The 22,176-nt window shown below is 39.3% G+C and overlaps 2 protein-coding genes across 2 annotated transcripts in view; both read right to left on the bottom strand.

Annotated features, from left to right (window-relative positions):
- The window catches only part of si:ch211-266k8.4 (USP6 N-terminal-like protein), a 55,759-nt gene extending 41,347 nt beyond the window's left edge, over positions 1-14,412 (bottom strand). The window contains exons 1-10 of the mRNA XM_047596650.1: positions 14,171-14,412; positions 13,401-13,488; positions 13,203-13,310; positions 11,766-11,958; positions 11,353-11,478; positions 10,319-10,442; positions 9,772-9,841; positions 8,839-8,953; positions 8,357-8,474; positions 3,857-3,969 (exon numbers count right to left, since the gene is read on the bottom strand). Coding sequence (XP_047452606.1) covers positions 3,857-3,969; positions 8,357-8,474; positions 8,839-8,953; positions 9,772-9,841; positions 10,319-10,442; positions 11,353-11,478; positions 11,766-11,958; positions 13,203-13,310; positions 13,401-13,488; positions 14,171-14,313 — 1,198 coding nt within the window. The 5' untranslated portion in view covers positions 14,314-14,412. The remainder of the gene's footprint in view (positions 1-3,856; positions 3,970-8,356; positions 8,475-8,838; positions 8,954-9,771; positions 9,842-10,318; positions 10,443-11,352; positions 11,479-11,765; positions 11,959-13,202; positions 13,311-13,400; positions 13,489-14,170) is intronic.
- Positions 14,413-15,807: 1,395 nt separating this feature from the next.
- Positions 15,808-20,981, bottom strand: olfml1 (olfactomedin-like 1). Its single transcript, XM_047595358.1, has 8 exons — positions 20,456-20,981; positions 18,958-19,061; positions 18,501-18,691; positions 18,238-18,341; positions 17,687-17,878; positions 16,830-17,010; positions 16,266-16,425; positions 15,808-16,164 (listed from the first exon to the last, which is right to left on the bottom strand). The coding sequence occupies exons 1-8, from the start codon at positions 20,582-20,584 to the stop codon at positions 16,008-16,010; spliced, it is 1,218 nt and encodes a 405-aa protein (XP_047451314.1). The 5' UTR covers positions 20,585-20,981; the 3' UTR covers positions 15,808-16,007.
- Positions 20,982-22,176: the final 1,195 nt, after the last annotated feature.

The following is a 22,176-nucleotide window of genomic DNA, read 5'->3' as shown; positions in this document are numbered from 1 at the left end:
TTAATAACTTCATTAGTCAAATACCAGCACCTCGAATCTAAAGCAGCTAAATGGAATTCAGCCACATCCAGCTTCCTCATTTTTTCCTAATTTAACATGGCTATGTACTGTCACATTTCATGCAAAATAAGAATTGACATTCCAAAAATCTTTGCCTTGAAGCAATGGGAGATCATGATTTCTATATCCTTCTTACCACAATTAAATAATGAATACATAAAAAGTGACAGCAATTTTAATCTCATAGCCCAAAAGCATAATATGACCAATTTACTCACTAAATCTTTTTCCTTTCCTGAAATTTCAGCCTTCATCTGAAGCCAAAACTAATGCAAGAGTAAATAAGATGATTTAGATGATTTAAATAGTCGAATGGTTATTAATAACAATGTTGCATTTGAAGTACTGTGTAAAGGTTTGCAATATTTGTGGTGTTACCATTGTCACTTTATTTTATTACCAGACTGCTGGTATAATGCATGCCACTGGCTGTGACTCTCTTAACTTTTTCTGCTTATAATTGTCTTCAAAATAGGAAATGTCAACAAAGCCTCCGAGGCTGAAACGTCCAAGATGAAAACAGTTAATTTTGGTGCCAGTGATATTGACAAAGCACTGATCCTGTCGACTTCCCAAAAACGTCTACGATACTGGTTCCGTTTCTGGAAGAATCACATACAGCAAGAAAGTCAGCTGTGGTTTTAAGCGCGTCCAACTCCTCTACAGGTTAAGTACAGACTTCAATCATTGTTTTGAAAGCTATTCTATATAGCAGGGAACTGTTGCTGTATCTTAGCACTGTCCAAGATAACTGTGATGAGTTTAAAGGAATACGAACAAGTCAGAGCATTGCACCTTATTAGCAGAATGATGACATGAGTAACCAGATTCCTCTACTTCTGCAGTGCTGTGGAGAACAGTCTGACTATGCATGATTATTGTATATTTGGAGTGGCCACACTGTATACTTTTGCACATTTTTTTTTTAAACATCTCAGAGAGCTTGCTGCTGTTCTTGTGTGGATTAAAGCTATCTGTATCTTGTTTGCCTGATTTAATCCCAGACTGACTCAATGATATTGAGATCAGAGCTCTGCGGGAGCCACAACAATCTCTTCCAAGACTCCTCCTTCATGACTGTATTTTGGGGGATTTTCAAACCAAGTCAGACATATAGCATTTCATGGTGGAAAAGGGCCGAAAAACAAACAAATTTGTAATGACATTTCGATGATGACTACTGTCAGTAGAAGAGAGTGAGTGAAAGTGTGCGAGAGAGTAATAAAATGTTGAATTCTGTGGGAGAGTGAGTGAATGAATCAGCTCGTTTTTTCCCCGCTGTCTTGAGGGCCAGACAGTCTGACAGGCCAGCAAATAAGGATGACTCATCCTGACTCACACACACCGGTGGGCTCACACACCAACGCTGGCTGATGGATTATATTTACCATAAAACATGCTTTGGAGCTCCAATTGCCCTGAAAGGAAACTTCTCATGCTCTCTTACACTCTACCCATTTACAAATACTCATTTACCCAACAACTGTTTTTGCTGTCTCTCGACCTCTTTCTCTTTCTCTGTCTATGACATAAACGCACCTACGCTCTACTTTCTGCATTCCCGACTGCATTGACACAGCCCCGCAGCCACCAACATGTGACTCACCCCTTAGCCTTTTCTGAGTCTGTCATGATGAACCCACAGACACAAGTGTACGCTCAAAGCCATAACACACACACACACACATAACACACAACCTTGCATTCCAATGACTCTGTCTTTTGTGAAGCTTAAACTACAGCGGTGAGGGGTTTCCAGATCTTGTGGAGGTGATATCTGAACAACCTTCAAAAGACATAAGGTCCCTTTGATCTGTTCGGTTATAATACGAGACACAGGAGAAGTGACACACGCATGAACACACGGCTTGTTACAGAAACTTTGTCTGCAGTGTTTTAGAGATGCCACAACCACATTAAAAGCATTTTACGGTCTATTTATTGTTAGTGAGTACGAATAAACTAAAAATTCACTCAACCACAGACTGAATGCAGAATCAAAGGATCACTTAAAAGTCTACTTTGGTTCTTGCTATTCAGAGTTTGGTTTTAGATCAGTTTCACAGCTGCAGTTCAGTTCATTTGGATTGATCCGGGGGGGGGGGGTTTGTTACACATAAACGAATCACAAAAAAAAATTCATACTGACTCAAATGTAAATCACTCTGCACACTTTGCATGTATCATGGGCCCACATTGGAAATTCAAACCAAAGTGTATTTTAGTGACAAAAAGTAAAGTTGCACTGTCTTTAATATACACTATGTCCATTGGTGTATGCGTCCTACATACGTTACATTCATTAATGATTATCTACTAAAACGTTACTAATGGTTACAGGGGTACAGGGAAACATCCCCATCAATAAGAATATCAAGTATCTGTACAATTTTAGGCTAATGTACCCAAATCATATTTATAAAACAGCTCCAATTTATCTGCACTGGATACCATTTACAGCAATGTAGTGCCTAAACTCATAGAATCTCAGGTTACAGTATATAACCAACATTAGCTGTGCAGGTTGGGGGCCGTAGGCGAAATATGGCTTTTTACTAATAAGAGTCTTTTGGGTCAGAGAAGTGTTGCAGATGGAGTGGAAGTCAGACATAAAATAAAACCTGGCTAATCCCACTCAGAAGACATGTATGTGCAGCTCAACCAGCCTATAGAAAGACTGGCTGAGGTGCAACTATAGTAGATGCCATCAAGCTAGATCAGCAACATGTTAGCTGCATGCTATTTAAAGTGGATTCTGGGAATATCTGGGTCTAAACATGAACTTGCAACTATCTCATCTTTCACGTATTTGGAAACAACACAATCTGGGTCTGTTTGAGTACAAACCAGAAAGGTGAGCTTATCTGATGCTTTGACATCAGATGTGATTTCTGCTGCGACTGTGCCTCAGAGACTTCAAACTAAAAAAAACAGACGGGGACCACGGCATCAAAACAATGAACGCAATGACACAGGGGAACATAAAACCTCTATTGCACTGCAGATGTTCTTGACTCCAGGTAAACGTATCCGTGCATACTTGCAGTCTTATGATCAGCAGTAGTTATATCCAATTATAAACCAAACAGGACATCCAATCCTGTTTAGTTTTTGAACTCATCAACCTCAACCTATATATGACGTTACTTCTAAAAATATATGTCAATTATTACCTGATAAAAAGAGTTAACCTATTTTGTAAGGACATAAACTTAGTGGAATGACTAGTAAATAATAATAAATTCGATAATAATAATTCAGAATGTCTCCCTTTGTTTTAGTGTAAAGGACTTCATTATGAAAATGTTTACATTTAATGAATTATTGAAAAATTGCATTTAATGTCTGCAAATTCATCCCAAGGGCCAGAATGGACCCTTTCTTTGTGTTTCATAATAAAAGAATAAAACTAACCTGAAAAGAAAACATTGGAAAAGTGCAAAAATAAAACATTTGAACATGCGTGGTAAAAATGATTAAACTGAAAACAAGAGAAGATAAATGGAGGCGGAGGTGGACAGTGAGTGTCTGTTTCTCCCTTTCGTGATGTTGTTTTCAGGAACAACTTAGAGATATCTTCCCCAAGGCTCAATCACCATACTGTCATGAAGCTGGAGCTCAACAATGCGAGTGTAAATGTGTGTAACAAGATCAGCATGTGGGGCCCTGAAGGTTAAGTGATTTAGACTGAATGAGCTACAGGAGTTTGAGCAACTGTTTGTGGAGCAGTCCCCAGCGTCCCTCTGCATTATCAGCCTCTGCTTAAGAGCCAGTGCCCAGTGTGTTTGAATGGTACCTGCTTGGGGTCCATGGGTGAGCTCATCCAGCACCAGGCTGTTCATACATTTTAGCTCCCAGTCTTGGACCTCGGTACTCCACAGAGCAGGAACTAACACAGCGTACTGGGCCCTGCGGATATAAATGTGGTGGGAAAACAAAACAAAAGTCACATCGAGAAATATAAAGGTTCGGCAATAACAGTTCATTTAACTGCATTGGGAGGGAGGAATTATGATGCTTGCGTCAAATGCATATCTGTACAGTGTGTCAATCCTACGACAGGGCTGTACTGCTTTCTTTCAAAGAACTAGTATAGCACTTAGGAATGACTCTATTTGTATAACATGTTTATACATTCGGTTCAATGCATTTAGGAGATAAAGATTCTCAAAACAAAGGGCGTGACAGACCTATTGGTCTTCATCTCTCTCCTCAAAAAGAAAGTAAATAAGTAAATTTCACAAAACTGAACCAGTGATAGATCACAGGGCTGGGCTATCCAGCCTAGATAGAATGAAAAATGGTTGTAGACAGCACTAGACAGAGTGCCAGAGAGAAGATGAAAATTGAGTGAACATGTGGGAAGAAGATGGATGAATGACGTGTACTAAGAGTTGATGGGTCCAGTTTTTTTTTTCAGGCCATTAAAAGGACCAGCAAGCATTTCACAGAAGCTGATGGGTTACTGATATATGATATCATGCGCTGAAATGTAAAAAATAAAAATAAATGTCATAATGATGCATGGTTCCCAAGGTTCCAGTTTCTGAAATGCAGGCAGCCGCTTTTCACTACACTTAATTTATATCAGGAGGACGTCAAAAGGTTTGGATGTGCAAAAGCATGACCTGGAAGTGAAGTGTGACAAAGAATAATACTGTTTACACTTGAGTCACCTTTAAGATTACAGAACTAAAAGAAACTAATCAATCAGTCTAATATTATTGAGCAATGACACTTATTATTATTATTATTATTAATAATAATATCATTTTGTTTGGTGGAAACTGAATTAATACTGAAACATTTTGATAACAGATAAGCCTTAACTGATGAAACAGGTTATGTTGGTCATATTCTGCAGTTCCTGAAAAGTGAGGATTTATTACTGCTCTGTTTTACACCATTCATCATTATTAGATTATCAGGCTGTTGGTTGAACATTAAAGTCAAGTTCCAGACTTAAAAAATAAAATGGACAATAACGAACATAGCAATAGATGCAAAATGATTTTACTACAGACCAAAAAGTCGGTTGCCTGTAGTTTACTGATTATTTGATTTTAAAAGTGACTAAGTTAGATAACAAGTTACTTTATTAGTTATTGGTTTCAAATTAGTAATAGATTACTCGTTACTGAAGAAAAAATAGTCAGATTAGAGTAACCTGTTACTGACATCACTATTTCTGAGACATTTTAAATCCTTTCAGTATGAGAGGCATAAAAGCCAATTCACACAATTCTGAGTAGAATCAGAACATTATGCATGTTTAAGTACAGAGAAATCCCCCTGTGAGTTTCCATAAGGTTTTTCTGACAGACTGGATCTGTCAAACCTTTGATATGGGCTTTGTACAGTGTAGAGGTTGGTTCCCATTACAAGATGTTAAAACAGATAAGGCTTGAACTCTGACCATCCCAAACCAATTTTCTGTATCAGGTTGCTTACAGAAAAGCCTCTCTAGAAAAGAAGACACTTGGAGATGGAAAATATAAAAAACCTAAAATGTGTATTATTTAAAAAAGGATAATCAACACAAGCAAAACAGAGTCAGTGAGGGACCCTCAGTCTGAATGCATCTGAGGAAAGTGAAATAGTTGAAAGAGCAAGGAAAGGGGATATGAGGCAGAGACTTTATTGAAGCCAGCCTTGTCCCTGTGAAGTAAACAAATGATGTGTCAACGCCTCTAGCTGAACGAGGGTGTCAATGTGTCAATGAGGATAAATGAATGAATGAAAGGACGCGCAGAGAAGGAAAGGGGGGTGATGAAAATGAGAGCAAGGGGGAGGAGGGACAGCCCGGGGAGGTTTATGGGAATTGAGTATTGCGACAGAGGGGGTAAACAAAAGAGAAAGAGATAGAACTGGTGGAGGCCACTGAGTAGGAGGATGGTATAGAGGGGGAGACAGAGAGAGACCGGACTGGACAGAGGAGATATGGGCACTGAGGGAGGCACAATGAAAGGCAGCAGCTGAAAGAAAGACGTAAATGAGTCAGAGGGTAGTGAGGGTTGTGTGGGAGCTCTGTGTGTCATTGTTTGACAACATTTTGAGTCAATATTAATTGAAATGTAAAGTTAAAATCTGTTCTTAAAATTGGAATATATTTCCAAAGGCTATAAAAGAAGGGATGACTTTGTACGGTTTCTAGATGTCTTTCTTTGATAAATGCATTTGTTATCTGTCTTTCTCTAGTAGTTCCATTTTTAACCACTTATTTGAGAAAACACATATTGAATTACAGATAAAGTTTCATCACAAACAAAGACATACATGAGGGCAGACGACATCTAATTTAAGCTTTTTAGATGATGGATTATAAAACACTACTGTTAGGTAGCGACAGGTTATTTTAGTCAAGAATCAAGTTCAGGACTTTTAGTCGAAGCTTCAGTTCGTAAACACGGTATTCATACACAATATTATTTTAGAGAATCACATTATGCATTCTACAGGGACAAAATATAATTATTAACATAGTGTTAAGCAACATTTTTGGGAAAATGAGTGCTGATGTTTGATTAGTATTATTTGGGCAAGGAGTTTTAGTAAACAGAGACTTAAGACAAAGAGAAGTGGCCTGAAGTTGGTCCTGAAAAACTTCTCAGCTGATTAATTCTGACCAACAAAAGCATAGATAAGGTGCACGGGAAAGAGGCAGTTGTGTCATGTTAGAGAACCTAAGACAGACAGAAGCTGCTCTTTGATTGGTGACGTAGGTTGTGTCAGGAGTCATTGTTACACCCCATCACAGAGGTGACAGCTGACTGACAGCCCAGTGTGGACAGACAGTCACATGAGATGGATGAGCCTCTCAACCAATCATTAATCAGAGTGACCTATCTGGCTGCATGGCATCACCCATTTATACCATTCACAGACAGCACAAGAGCTGAGATCCTTAAAGAAAATGAACAGAGGCCGAAGCCCATCCTCGTCCCCCAAACTCAAATTAGTGTACTATTGTGCCATCTCTATCTCTCTCTTCTCGTTCTTACCCTCCATTCATCTCTCTTATTCCCCACTCACTCCTTCACCTCTTTCTTCAACAGTATCTTCCCAGTGTAAGGAGATCCTGCCCTGGGAGACAGCCGGAGCACTTAGAGCTGACTTCTGACCAAGCTTTCGTAATGATGCCAAGCGGCAACAAGGACTTCTCAATGTGATGCCTTGGCAGGCTGCCTGCTGAACACCAGAGCTAGAACAAAATGGGTCTGTCAGAGCTGCCCTTGATCCACACATCTACAACAAATAGCTGAAGAGGTTCACACATGGATCCAAGTTTCCTTCTTGCTACACACACAACTTAGAAAAGCTAGATATACAATAAAACTGCAAATAAAGCATTAAAAAGCTATTCATCGGATCCCCACAATATTCCTACATAATTTGTCCTTTACAATCCTTTTGCAGGTCAGTGGTGTGTTCTTAGCACACGTTCTCCCCATCTGGCTCATGATAAAGTGTTTTATCAATGCCTGTGACAGCTACATTTATGGAAACTTCTTGGCTCTGTAGCCTTCATTGTCCAGCTTCTACTCTACAGATCTTGGTCCAAGGTAAACAATGTTAGCTCCAAACTGAGGGAGCTTTTCCACAGTGAGACACACACATGAGGGTGAAATTAAAGTAGCTAAAGGGAGCTTATCTATTAAAGCAAATAGATAAACAGGACTTTAATAATCAGTGTGAACCAGTCTGCGTCACACGCATACATAGACTAGATGTATACACAAACCCAGTGACCCTGCTGAGTTGCCATAACGACAGCTCCATGTCAACAAAACATGTCTGCCGGCATGTGACATTTATATTCAGTAAAGTAAGAGAAAGACAGGGGGCTCTGAATGAAAGCAGCATGGGCTGCCATTGACGAAACTAATTAAGCAAAAAGGATGTTTAATCCAAATGTGTACAACAACCACCAGCAACACAATGACACTCCAAATTTCCTGGAACGCTTGATGTCAAAACATGTCCAGTCCTGATGAGCGGATTGATATTCATGAGCTGCCTGGGGTTTTATTTAGGGCTGAGCCTAAAAACCAGAGCTCTCGGCTCTGAGAAATGTGCCGCACATTCTTCAATAGGATTCTCTGCTTTCATCACATTCACGAGGGTGGTCTTGGACAATATCCATGCAGTTGGGTCCCAGACAGCATACGTTATGTTTCTTTGAGGTTATATAAGCAGAACTGTGGGCCTAAGCACCAACGCAACAATATCTGTGCACAAACTAGAGAGTTTTTATGCATTTGCAATGATGGAGAATGTAAATCTGATTTCTACTTACACATCAACAGGGACTCTTAACAGCAGAGGTAGCACTGCTCCTTCATCATTCAGCTCCATCAGTCGAGGTTCAAGTAGCTCAATGATGGTCAGAGCTGTACGAAACACAGCGGACAGACCTGAGGAAAAAAGAGGAGGTTTTCAAAAAAAAAGATTGACATTTCAGAAAATACACTGATTTGTTTTCTTGCCAAGTATATTAACTGAAGATGTAAGAACACAGCCCACACAGACACTTTTTGAAGTTTTCACAAATGGATGTTATATTTATGTCCATATGGCAAAAACGACAACAGCAAAGAAACAGTTACATTTTTGAACAATAAATATTTATAATGAAATAACTATTTAATTGCGAATGAATAAGTAAATGAGAACAATGACAAATGATGATCAGAATGCGACTGGAGTGTCTTTAAGCGTGAGAATTTTTCATCTCCTTACTTGTACATTTGTGCTTTGTATTTGTGTGTGTGTCCATACCGTGCAGAATGATGAGGTCCCAGACAGCCAGGACAGAGTCCCAGCAGGGCAGGGAAGTGAAGAGAGTGAGGAACCAAGGCATCACAAAGTGGACTGACAAGACTCCCACTGACTCCTGCAGGGGAGGTTTGGAAAACAGGGAGGGTTGATTTGGCACAACCCCAAAAAAACACATTTAGGCATTTAGACCTGTTTATCTGCCAATTTCTGTTAAATAAACTCCTTTATTCACTTTAAACTGACACACACATAATCCTATATCTTATTACTGGACTGTTAAAAAAATCCTTTGAAGATGTTAGCGGATAGCTACGATGGAAAAAACTGTTTTTCTTTTGGACAAAGAAAATCTATTTTATCTAAGTTCTCTTAATCTGTGAGAAAGGAAACATTCAGCAGCTTCTTACTGTATTTCAATGGAAAAAATCTAAAAATATGACTGTAAAGGACTGTTGTTGTCTGTGCCAGATCTGACTAAATACATTAAGAGGAAAGTCCCCCTGAGAAACTGTTAATATTGCAACTATAACAAGCCTAGAGCTAACAGACTGAAGGGCAGAAGAGGCCCAGCTGATGATGGATATATTACAGAGGCCTCTCACTGGCAGATGAACTACTCATCACTTGGATATATGAGGCAATTAACACAAATGTGTAAGTACACTGACACACATGCGCACACACGCGCACACATGCACACACACATGCACACACACACACACAACTTTCATGTCATCATGGTTTTTAGCAGCATTTTTTACTCAAAAAAAAACCAACTATGCGCCAGTTTTCAGCATCTGCTCATACTTCCTGCACATTGCTAACCTCAGTGGCACTTTACTGTTTCTTAAAGTGGACCACCTGGTAGTCATTATTTATACAAACTCAGACAGTGACAGCCTAAGCTGAAATGAAGAATCATGAAGTACTCACCAGGTGCTGGGAGAGCTGAGCCTTCCTGTGTTTCAGGAACTGGTTAAACACCTTCACCTGATGCTGGACCCTGATTGGACCAGAAAAGAAAACATAGTTTAGTTTTTTGTACCTTTTCCTTTTACGCCACTCTCTTCTTATTTACCATGAAGGATTTTCAAGACTTAACCACTGCCTTAAACTGGGCTCAGACTACAAGAGTTTTAAAACCCTGCATTACTCTGAAATCAAGTTCCATCACAACACTCTCCTCTCTAATCTCAAACATGCACATGCTACAGATTTTGAAATAACAGCTTAACACTCACAACCAGTAGCTAGCAGAAACCTTGTTGTGTATCGATATCAAGAGATCGGTACTGGAGACGATCCAAGCATTTTTAAAATGATTGGATTCCGAGATTTGATTTCTTCACTGGTTGTTCATGGGGGGACTTTGGGGGGACTTAGCTCAAGCCAGCTTTACTTCATTTCCCCTTAACTTTGTACATATCCCTGAATAAAGCAGTTTGAGAGCACAGTGTATCCATTTTTCACTCATTCTTACCTGGTGAGACTGAGGTCAAAGAGTTGAGCCAGATATTTGGGTTTATCCAACAAGGCCGTCAGAGCCCAGAAGGCCTCCTCCTCTCCCAACTGCATCAGCAGCACTGCAGCTATGTAGGACATCCCTGTGAAACGCACACTTTTCTTGGATGAAGCACACAGTGTCACATTAATATTATACGACGAAAGAAAAAAAAAATGCATGAGGTGTGCGTGTTAAACTTTATTATAAATATTTAAGGTTGAGGAACTCACATATTTTATCAAACAGCTGAGTCTATGAAAATAGTTCGATATCAGGAGCAGGCGTGATACATAGCTGAGATGTCAGAGTGGAACCTCAATATATTTTTGTTAAGCTATTTCTGCATAACTCTATTCTCCGTTACTACTACTGTTGAAAGTCAAAAGAAACTGAAAGAAGGCAACTAACTTTTAATATTATACATCTCTTTCAGTATACAAGCAAGACATAGAGTCATGCATGAAAGTATCACTGGAAACTTTTTAATAGGTAGTAAAAAACTGAAAATACAAACAAATTATTAGATAAGTCCAATTTGTAGTCATTTTGGATCTCCCCCAGGTTATCGTGATTATTATTAATTCAAGCAAGAGTCATCCATCAAATCTGCATAGAGATGAATGGTAGTCTAACATTAAACAGGGTTCATAAAAGGTGAAAGCTTTGAACACATTTCTAATTGTGACTTTATACTTCATGTGGGGTAATGGAAGAACACCAAAAAGGAATGCTGATAATCCCGATTACCAGGAATACAACCTGAAGTAAGTGTGTGCTTTTGATGCCATTCTCATTTGAGAAAAAACTGATCAGAGAAACGAGTCCACCAACATTTTATATTACTGATCTTCTACTTCCATCAAGTGGTCACATTATGTACTGCAGCTGTTCCAAGTAACAGGTGTGTGAGAAAAAGACTGATCACTCTCTAATTAGTGAGGGAACTCAATTTTAAGCCAACATTTCATGAACAAAAGTCAAATAAACGGTCCAGTTCTTCAGTCCATTACCTTGGCTGTATCCCACCAGTGGGTTGTATTTGGCATAGGCGATGAGGACCCGGAAGAGTTTGGCCTGACCCTCGATGGCTTCAGGACTCTCTCCCATCAGAGAGCGGTGTGTCGGGAAGGAGCGTTCTGCGGGAGAGGCTAAATTAAGGTTTTCCCCGTCTCCAAAACTCAATTCTGGCTCTAGATATGGTGTAATACTTAAAAAAGTCAACAATATTACCATTACAAGTCTAAATAAATAAATAAAACTTTAAAACCTTTTGAAACTCATATAAAATAGATGATTCCATCACATCAAAGCACCTGCAGCTCCCTGGAAACTCCTTTACAGTATCTACAATTTAATCCTAAAAATATCTTTTCTCAACATTCACTTGCTAACCCTTTAAACTTAGTGTCCCCTCTGAACTCACGCAGGTCCAGGGCGATCTGTCTGAACAGCGTGATGTCATCTGCAGAGTAGCGAGGCTCCGAGCAGCCGGAGGAATGCTGATGGTTTAAATCCAGATCGTTCTGGGTGTCGCTCAGAGTGGTGATTGCAGACAAAATGCCGTACTCACTGACTCCCAAGTCCACCAGAGGCCCTCGCACTTCAGACAAACACGTCTATTGACAAAACTCTTGTTAGAATTAACTGAATAACATTTCCGTCGTGAATGCATAATAGAGAAGGATTATATAACTGTCACCAGGCAGTGACCAGGCTCTGAATAAATGTTCATCTGCTGTTATTAGTTAAAATTATGGTTATGTGTACTACAGGGGAAATTGAACTCTCTGAAGTACCTATGGAGCTTTTGCAGGCAAACAGTACTTTGCTCCAACACATTTATCACAGTCATAATGGCGACATCTTCTGGACAATTCCTGCTGGAGGCATTTTCCATTAGTTTCTCTTGATGACTTCAATAATGCTCAAAACGCAAACTGCTTGTGTTATTGTCAATTTGGTTGTCTATAGTATAAATCTATTCAATCATGTAAATCTAACATCAACTGCAGTCATTTCTTATCCAAATTTAGAGCGTTATAATTTCTGTCTTGTCATGTTATATTTTACTGCATTAAAAAACAAGTTATTAATATTTAGACCTAGACTTGCATCCAACATGATTTCCCGGAATCCAGTGTCGACACTTTCAGGAGTGTTTTTTTTTTCAACCAATCAAAATCAGATGTAGCAAAAATAATAACAATAAGAATATTTGTACAGCACCTTTCTAAAACCGAGATACTAAGTGGACATTTAAAAACAGGTATTTAACAATGACAATAACATGAAAACATAATCAAATAACCAATTGCAATACACAATAAAACAGAATAAAAAATTAAGTAAAGATCTATCATTTTATCAATGTGCAAGGCTAAGAAAAAAAAAAAAAAAAAAAAAACTCTTCAGTGCTTAGTTCGATCCAGTTTAACATCATCACAAAATGATCACCTTTTTGATGCAATGTCAACATAAAATAAACATTATAACAGTCATGAAGGAGGATTTAGTGCAGGACTGTTATATTAAAATGCATTTGTTTTCACTAGTGTACCTAATGAACTCGCAACTGAGTGTGCGCTAAATTAAGGGAAAGCGTTACGAGATTTTCATAATTGATTTAGAACACACTGACTTAGCAGCAAACAACACCTAGAGGACAGTTACTGCATCTTTGCTTGACCAACAATTAAAACAGTTATTCCTCCTATCAATTTTAATTGAAGAGGGTTGTGTGCAACTAAATATAAAAACCTAACTGCGGAAATAGATAGAAACAGCCACATTATTTTAAAGTGGGGGTCACAGTGTGAAGCTTTATTCATTAGTTTTTATTGTGTGACTCATTGTAAATTACCTGGTAGTTGAAGTCACTGCTTTCTCTCACACTGTCAACGCTGAGAAGGCACTTCCACACTCTGCCCCGCAGGCTTGGAGGTATACCCATCCTGATGAATCGTTCAATCTGAAAAACACAGCGAGAATGTCGAGGAAATGATCGGAACGTTTGAAGAATTAGACAGAGAAACATTAGGGTAGATTAGCAGAGACTCGCCTGACTCTTGCAGATGAAGCTGGACCCATTCCAGTAGCTGAGCAGCTCACACAGCTCTTTCACCCTCACTGAGCTCAGCTGGGGGTAGCTGACAAAGACAACACAACATGGTGACTTTGGACTGATTCATCAGCTTGGATACGGTGCTTTTTCTGGGCTTTGAGTGCTCAGAGTATGACACAAACAAGGATGATCATCAGTGGTGGCAGCCAGAGTGTGGTGATCTAATTCAACACGGTTTATAGAAAGTTTCCATGTATCTGTTCTTTACATCATTTTTGTTTACGTGTAAAAAGTGAAATTATGACAGTATGGTGGCTGAGAATATAAATGTTACTGTCAGAACCACTGAATCACACAAAAGGATCCATCAACGTGACTTTGTTACTGTCAGAGAATGAAATTTTCATTAAGAACTAAATTAAATGCAACTTTTCAGGTCTGACAAGCAACTTCACGTACTTATTTACGTCTATCTTCTTTTATTATGTAGCCAGTGACTTGTTGAACATGTATAATGATTTTAAAAAAATGACAATATTGCTGGAACTTAACTTTAACATGAAGCTAGCTTGAAACAAACGTTAAAACTCGTTCAATACTCCAAACGTTACGATAAATATGCTACTGCCTGTGGTTAATAAACAACCGAATGCAAATAAACTTTTCTTGTATAACTATATCATATTATTTCGGGTCGTGACAATAATTGGGTCAATAACCAGCTGTGATGCTAGCGGACAGGAGCTAACGTTAACCTGCAGCCGCACCTGTAGTCGTGACATCGGTGATGAAGTTTTTGGTCCTTTCTTTTAGTGACAGCAAAGCCGAACTCGTCGAAACGGAAGTTCTCACTACGCCGTCTTATTGTTGAGCTTCTCCTGCTGACGTTGCTGCTGCTTCTCCGCCTCATAGTTCAAAGAAAACAAAATGTTACTTTGTTTCAGCGCTGTTTTGTTCAGTTATTTAAAAAAAAAAAAAATCACAGCAGTCAACGGTCGCACTGCCCCCGCCCAACACTTCTTACGTCATCGCCAACTGAAAATGGGCGGGCTCATGGGCAGTACAGTTCAAAGCGTGGTTCAAATAAGAATACTTGAACCACAGACTGTGTTATTATAATACAGTCTGTGGTTCAAGTCTTTATTACTGTTCTATACAGTCAATGTTTTAAACGAACATAATCAAATAAACAACATACATTTTAACCTTAAAAAAACAACAATATTGACAAACAAAATTTAAACTGCAAATAATACACATAAGTGTTCACATACAACATCTATTGCAAACCTATTGCAATTTTTATATATCTAAAACGAAGGTGTCATGTATTGTTATGTCTCTTAATAATTTAAATTGATGATTTTAAATAGTCACTTTTATTATATACTCTTGGGCTTAATGTGTGATTTAATGTGTGCTAGCGAGATTTACAGACTGGAACTTTTCTCACGTCTCAGATTTTATTTTATTTTGTAGTATGACAAAAGCAAACAAACAAACAAAACTGTTTTTCACTGTAAATTAATGTAGATCGTTTCCTCACGAACTCCAAACAAAGGTCCTTTCCTCTGCCACCAATGTCTCCGTTTGGCCAGCTATGAGGTTCCCTTCTTCGTAGAGCTGCCTCCCCAGCACACCACAGATCATAAATAAACAGCAAAATATGAAGTAAAAAGTCCTGAATTCAAAATTGGTCTTGTACAGTGGTATTATAGAGACGACTGAATGCGTCAAACACACAGGTTATAATGTTTGTGACACTACATAAATAAAATAAAAATGTTATTAAATTGAAAATGAATTCTTGTTTAGGCAGAGCACCCCTGAGACTGACATATTATTGCATGGAACTTCTATATAGATCATATATACATATATTTTTAAATTTAAATAAATAATTACAGTTATTGTGTTGGAATAAAAAATCCTCCTTCAATCCTCCTAATGAAAGAATCTATAATGGGACAAATCATGTCCACTATGGTCGGAGGAGTCTCCTCTTTATGTGGACTGCTTGTTTGATCCCTGCCATTTGTTGTGTTTGTGTCACTCAAACTTTGATTGTGTCTTGAAAATATCTTCTCAGAACAAGATTTAGTTATCACGAACTGTCTTCTCAGTGTAATGAATACTAAGTGAATGTGAATCTGTGAGCTATTTATACCCCTCCAGAATGCTGGTGTACCATAGGACTGTGACATCAGCAGTGATTTACTAATGGAATGTGACATCATCAGTCAGGGCTGGGAGGACTTCACTCCATTTTATTCTGAGATCCACCTCTAAAATAACTAACTAATTAACAGCTAATTTAACATCAGTCAATATGTTTGGACACCAGAACCTCAGAGTCCACTTCAAATATTTAAAATTTTCTGAAAAGACAACTTAATGAAAATACTTCAGTCTTGAATGCTCTTTATTGTGATGATACAAAGTGGAAAGCCTGTGTGTAAAAGGTTTTCGGTTGGACATGGTCTTTACGTCAATAACCATTCACAGTGAAAAAAGGCAGCATCCATTGCCAGCAAAGGAATACTATAGTGATTATAAACTATACTGATATATGCTTTTCAAACTACAGGTTTATGACAAACAACTTCAATCTGCAACGGTTTGGTCGTTCCTGCGTGTCTCCACTTTGTATATGGTCTGGTAGCCATCATCCCAGGCGTACAGCTGTTTGTCTCCCGGGTGATAGTGGATGCTGCTATGGCTGGTGTAGCGCTTAGGGAAGAACATCACAGGACTCTCATCACTGCCCACATGGAAGGCACAGAAAAGAGAGAAAAGTTTTATTCAGTTGTGAAACAATAATTGGCATACAGCGTGCGTTTGTGTGTGCATGTAGAGGCCAACCTGTGGATGGTGTCATGGATGTCATAGAGACACTGTATGGTGGAACGTCCTCCATAGCGTGTGTTGTAGACCACATAGAGGGTCCCACATATTAAGAAGGCTCCTTCAGCATCACGGCTTCGGCATTGTGTATCCCAGGTATACTCCACTGCCAGCGTTACTGGTGTGGAAACAAACAAATTAACCAATTGACTTTACTTACAGTCATGTACTTGACAAACGTTTTAGGAGATTAAAAAACGTGAATTGTCCTAGGTACAATAATATAGAACTTGAAACAGTACTGACTCCTATAGCCACCCCAGAAAACACCATTATGTGCTGGTTTCTCTCTGGTTGGAATCAATCAATTCTTTCCAAGAAGGCCGGAAACATGGATAAAGTAATCTTCTGTGATAGTTCAGCAGATTTGACCCAGGCAGAGCCATCAAATAAAGTTCTATAGCAATCAAGTTGCATAACTATTGTCCAGTCAATGACCAGACACCTTCCTTGTGGTACATTGTGATAAATTAAGTGCTTTTTCATTGTACTTTTTATATGCCCGGGGATGTTGCTCTTTACCTTTATCCAGTTTGGTGATGACCAAGTTTCCTCCATACTCAGGGTCGGCATGGATGACCCAGAGACCCAGTTCATCAACAGCCATATCAAGGTATGTGTTAGGATTCAGGCTGTAGACAGGGAGGCGTCCCGCTCCTGGAAGAAGTGTGCTGTCCACCACTGTACCATTCAGCAGTTCTACCTTCATGTAACAGAGACCAACGCTCATACAGAAAATTCAGGAATGCTTCTCACTTCAGCTGAAACAACTTTTTGTAACAAAAATATCTTGAAGCCACAGATCTAGATATGGTGCCTTCTGTCAGTAAAAGAGATGTGTTGACATGCTTTTGGAGAACTCTCTATGGGCAAATCAACAGGATGTAGTGTTAGCTAGATATCAATTTCAGTCTGATAACAAGCTCCAAATGACAAGGCTAATGTTTAGCTTTGTTAATAGTTAACATGTGTTAGCTAAAGGGTTTGCTCAACTCAAAGTACAACTGGCATTATTTTTGTTAATTATTAAAGCCATTCCAGTTATTTCTTATTTTATGGTTGCAAAACATCTACTTCAAAAGACCCAAAGTATTTTAAGAAAATGTCAGCTTTACTGGAACAAAATTGTTTCTTTTGGCCTCATTAGCTCAGTGACCTCAGCTGACGCAGAGAAGCAAGGAAACTGGACAAAACCAACTCCCCAATGACTGACCTCACTTGAAGTGATCAGTCTCTCAGCAAAGAGCTGCTTAGTGACTCTGAGTTCTTCATTCAGCCCTTCTTGTAGTTTACAAACACAAATCAACAGAGAAATGCATTGACGTGAAGCACACATGTGCACCACAAAGCATCAGGTCTTGATTAGAGCTGCCACAAACCTTCAGGATCTGGTTGGGTGTATCAGCTTTGTGGCAGTACAGGAATCCGTTGTATACCACATGACCGGAGCCCTGCCAGTTGAAAGGCAGCTCCACCACCTTTGCTGGAACAGAGGAATCCCTCTCTGTGAAGCTTTGCAGAGAGGCGTACTCCAGCACAGTGTTGTTACGAATCCCACTCAGCAGGTAGACCTGAAAGATGTACAGTGGAGACCAGCTGAGAAGTTAGGTTTTATTATTTAGGTTTTATTAAGTTAGGTTTATTTAGAAGAAGGTAAGGTTTTATCAAGGTTGACATGAACACCAAAAAGCATAGTCAAAGGCTTTAAGGAATAACAATGATTTCAAGCTGATATAAAGGACATAATAGAAAGTAACAAAATTCAAATTCTTTTGGAGTTGTCTTTCAAATATAAGTCAGATATAGTTTATATGTTGTTTTATTTAGTCTCAAATCCTGAGGGAATTAGCTAGTAGATGCTAATTCTATGAAACTGTACCAAAACGGAGAGATTGCAGGGTTTTAAACCAAAACAACAACAAGAACAGACCTTAGCCGATCCTTCGGACGGATCCTTGAACCAGGAACCATAGGTGTCCCCTGCCCTCTTAACAATCTTGAGAGACTTGATTTGACTCAGAGCTGTGCTGCAGTCTAGAGATGAAGAAAATGGGCTTTTATCGAACATCTTGTTTCTTTTTGTGTTGGATTATCATTCCAGTCACTTTTTCCAGAGTCACTTTTTACTTTCTACTCAGGCACAGGCTAATGCGTGCCCACCGAATTGATTGCACCCACATTCACACTTCCTACCATTGTCCACTTTGATCTTGGCTTTCTTCTTCAGCTGATCCAGCTCTGCAGCCTTTATCTGTTGCTCCAGCAGCGCCTCCTCCATCTCGATGTCTGACTGGGTGGGAATCTTGTTTTCCAGATATTCCAGCTCCCTCTCCACCCTGTCGACACGCACGGACACGCTGTCCATCTGGTTCTTCACCTCAGATCTATGGAGCAAAATGCTATTGAGCTCGTGTCATTTTTTGTTACTGTCTTTCTTTTTGTGCCTGTTTCTAAAGTAGAGAGGTAGGTGAAGGGTGACAGAGATTTGATGACATGTAGGAAACACCACTGTACAGAAGACTGGAGTCTCAGGTTCTGGAGTGCCTGCTCAACCAGGTGAGCTATAAAGGCGTCCATCACTCACATGTGGTGCAACTATTTAATTCATTCAGTCATTACTGCTTATAAGAAGGCGTCCAGACAGGCCTACCTCAGGGCAGTGAACGTGGACAGATAACCCCTGACTTCAGAAGTGAGGTCATAGGTCTTCTGGGTGACGCTCACTGTGCTTTGCTCACACATATTAAGACGTTCCTGTTTTCAATGACACAAAGAACAGCAGTTATGGACACTCCTCCTCTTAAACATAAAAAAAAAGGTTCAAACACAACCACAAACACAATACACCAAGGTTTTTGGTAGCTAAATGACCCGTAGCTTGTGGCTGTAAGCTTTCCTAAAGCTTGTGTTTGCAAACCTTGTTATGTTGCAGAATTAAGGTTAATTAATCAGTGTATTAACTGTGTGTTAGCATGATTGTTTATGGCTATTGTTCAGCAGACGATATGGTCTGGATTCACTAAACCGGCGTCAAAGAACTACCACTCAAAACTAGACGCCTACCGATGACACCAGCAAACTGGTTGTTGTTGGCTTGGTGTGTCACAGCTATGAGTCAGTTAGAGGACAGTTAGCGGTCTTGGGACTGGAGTGTTTCTGGTTCGAAATCCAGGACTTTCTGTGAAGAACTGCAAGGGTACTAGGGTGGAATGAGAGAGCAGCGCCTCCCTTGATCAAAGCACCCAACCTTCTGAACTTGATCTGGTTTGACTGGTAGCTTATGGATGCTATACTGATATTGCTGTAAAGCTAATTTGCAACATCTGCTAATAATGATGCCTAAAAACATAGCTTGTGTTTGACATTTAATCACTATATAAATAATTCATGCAGCTATAAAAGCCATTATTTCTTACTCACCTTGTAATTTCTCTGTGTCTAATTCCAGACCCAGATGCCAAATGTCTGTTATTATCAAATAACAGTAATTATTCGGAGACATTTTGAAGGGTGAGTGTTAACACTCATGATGCAGATGTTTTAATAAACTATAAATACTGACATCTGCCTTTGCATTTGACTGATTCAGAACCAAAAACGCGTGTTACTGTGGATAATTATTGGTCAGATTCTGCTATTTGACACCTTGAGTCATAATAATATGTTGTAGCTCTGATCAAGAGTTTATAAGCAGGAAGAAACACACCAATCATTGTCTGTTATAACTTTACAGTTTGGGGAGTAAGAATTAACCTGTAAATACCACCTGTCGCCACAGAACTGCAACCAGCTCTAGAAAAGTTGCACACAGTCTCTTTAAAGCATGAACCTCCTGGTGTTAATGATACACTAGTCAAGTACATACCTGAACGTGCTCTGAAAGCAATTAGACGCCAGTTCCACCAAATGTGCATATGTTTGCTGTTGGAACCAGATGAGCCATCACTTTCTGATGTATGGAACTGTTCATTTTAACTAGTGTTTAACCTAATATCACAGAAAGTTGAGTTAAAACTGTGCAAACTAGAAGATTACAGTGCATACTCATGGTAATGTGTTAGTAGCACTGCAAGTAGTTAACATTAAGGGTTGTGAGGACTGGGACTATGCTCTGATCTCTCCAATCCACACCACTAGCAGCAACTTACCTCTATCTGAGTCAGCCTCCTCTCCAGATACTGGATTATAAATGCATCCTGGGAAGAACCCTGGCTCCGGACTGAAGCCACAACCAGACACAGAGATAAGAGAAAGAGGGGAAGCATTTGGCCTGTCATTATTAGCGCTTAATATCCCAGTAACTCAGCCCCGAAACATCTGCAGCTGCTGTGACGACTTCACTATTTCTGCCTCTGTTGGAACCCCCTATATCCTGGATTCCTAGAGCTCTCCCACAGCACTGAGCTGACAAAAAAGAGACTTCCAAAACACCCCCAAAAACGAGAAGAAAAGCAGATTTATCCACTTTACAACAGTCCTGCTCTATTCAAAGCAATCCCTGATTCCTTAAATGACTGAATACTCCTTGTCCTCCCTCTTCCTGTGTTCAGTAAAATGTTTTAATCCTGTTATATGTGTAGCCCCAGAACTTTGTTTCTCCAATCAGTCGTTGCTCCAGTGCGTTTTGGATCCAAGTGAACCTCACCCACGTTCCCTCCCAGAGTTTTTTTTTCTTCTTTCCTCTGCCTGTCTTTTCCCACCCTTCCTCTCTCTCTCTCTCTCTCTGGATTTTGTGCATTTGAGGTATGAGGGAGAAAAACCAATAGAGGAGGGGGAGAACGAAGAGAAAGACAGAAATAACCAAGACAGTTCATACCCTATTGGTCAATCCAGCAGTTTTTTAGTGTAATAATCTCCAGATGGTCCACTGACACGTCCTCAGTTCTACCTTATTGCAGAAGCCTGTCTATAAAAGTTAACGGCTGCACCATCCTGGGTGAAAATGCCACTGTTGATAACATGTAAATCATATGAGTTCTTCATCAGCATTTTGTTGTCTTGTAAAGCACAGAGCTTAGTTTTATTTGCAGGGTTTTACGTTTTATTACAGAGAGATCGTTTCTTTGCAGCTACTTCAAGACCATGATTTCAAGAATTTTAATTTTATTGTATGTTATCATCCAATACCATCAACATATCTCTAAACAACGATTATTCTGAGACATTTTGAAGGGTGCCAAATAACAGATGCATTGCAGAAACTTCAGTAAACTCTAAAGAAAGCATATCTCCATGTTTGATCCATTTTAGCTGCATCCTTTCCGTCTCGTTACTATTCCTGTCTAAGCAGATGCTAATCTGACTGATTTAGATCCAAAAGAAATATGTCCCCGTGGATAATTCTCAGCTTCTGCCTTTTGACGGCTTTTACCTCCATCTGGTTCTTCTTAGAGCCACCTTAGACCGTTTTCCTGGACTTTCTTGTGGTGACAGACGACATCTGGCCGTCAGCTTTCTAAAAGCGAATCCTGGTGCATATTAAACAGAGCTTTAGCTAGTGTCTGAACTGCACAAGAACAAGATGATGATAGCACAGGATGAAAAAGTAAATCCAATTTTCACAACAATAAACAATAAACTGAAGGCCACAGGTCTACATTTATACCGTAATCAATCCAGCTGTACTCCATGTTAATGCTCCTCCTTCCACATTTTTTGCAGCTTCCTATGTATATATTGTATATTTACTGTAATATTCTTTTATTGAGAATGAGAGAGTCACTGGAGTCTCGATTCAAACTTTTACCTGCAGCAAGGAGCCAATACGTGCACTACAATAAGTAGAGAATAGTGCGGGATAGTCAAGATAGTGCGGTTGCATTCAGTTTTATACAGTAGATCCTGTCCTAGAATGAAGACAATCTGATTA

This window comes from Mugil cephalus, chromosome 10, assembly GCF_022458985.1.
Source record: "Mugil cephalus isolate CIBA_MC_2020 chromosome 10, CIBA_Mcephalus_1.1, whole genome shotgun sequence".
NCBI lineage: Eukaryota > Metazoa > Chordata > Actinopteri > Mugiliformes > Mugilidae > Mugil > Mugil cephalus.
Note: the sequence above shows the minus strand (reverse complement) of the source record. Positions and strands in the feature narration are given on the sequence as shown.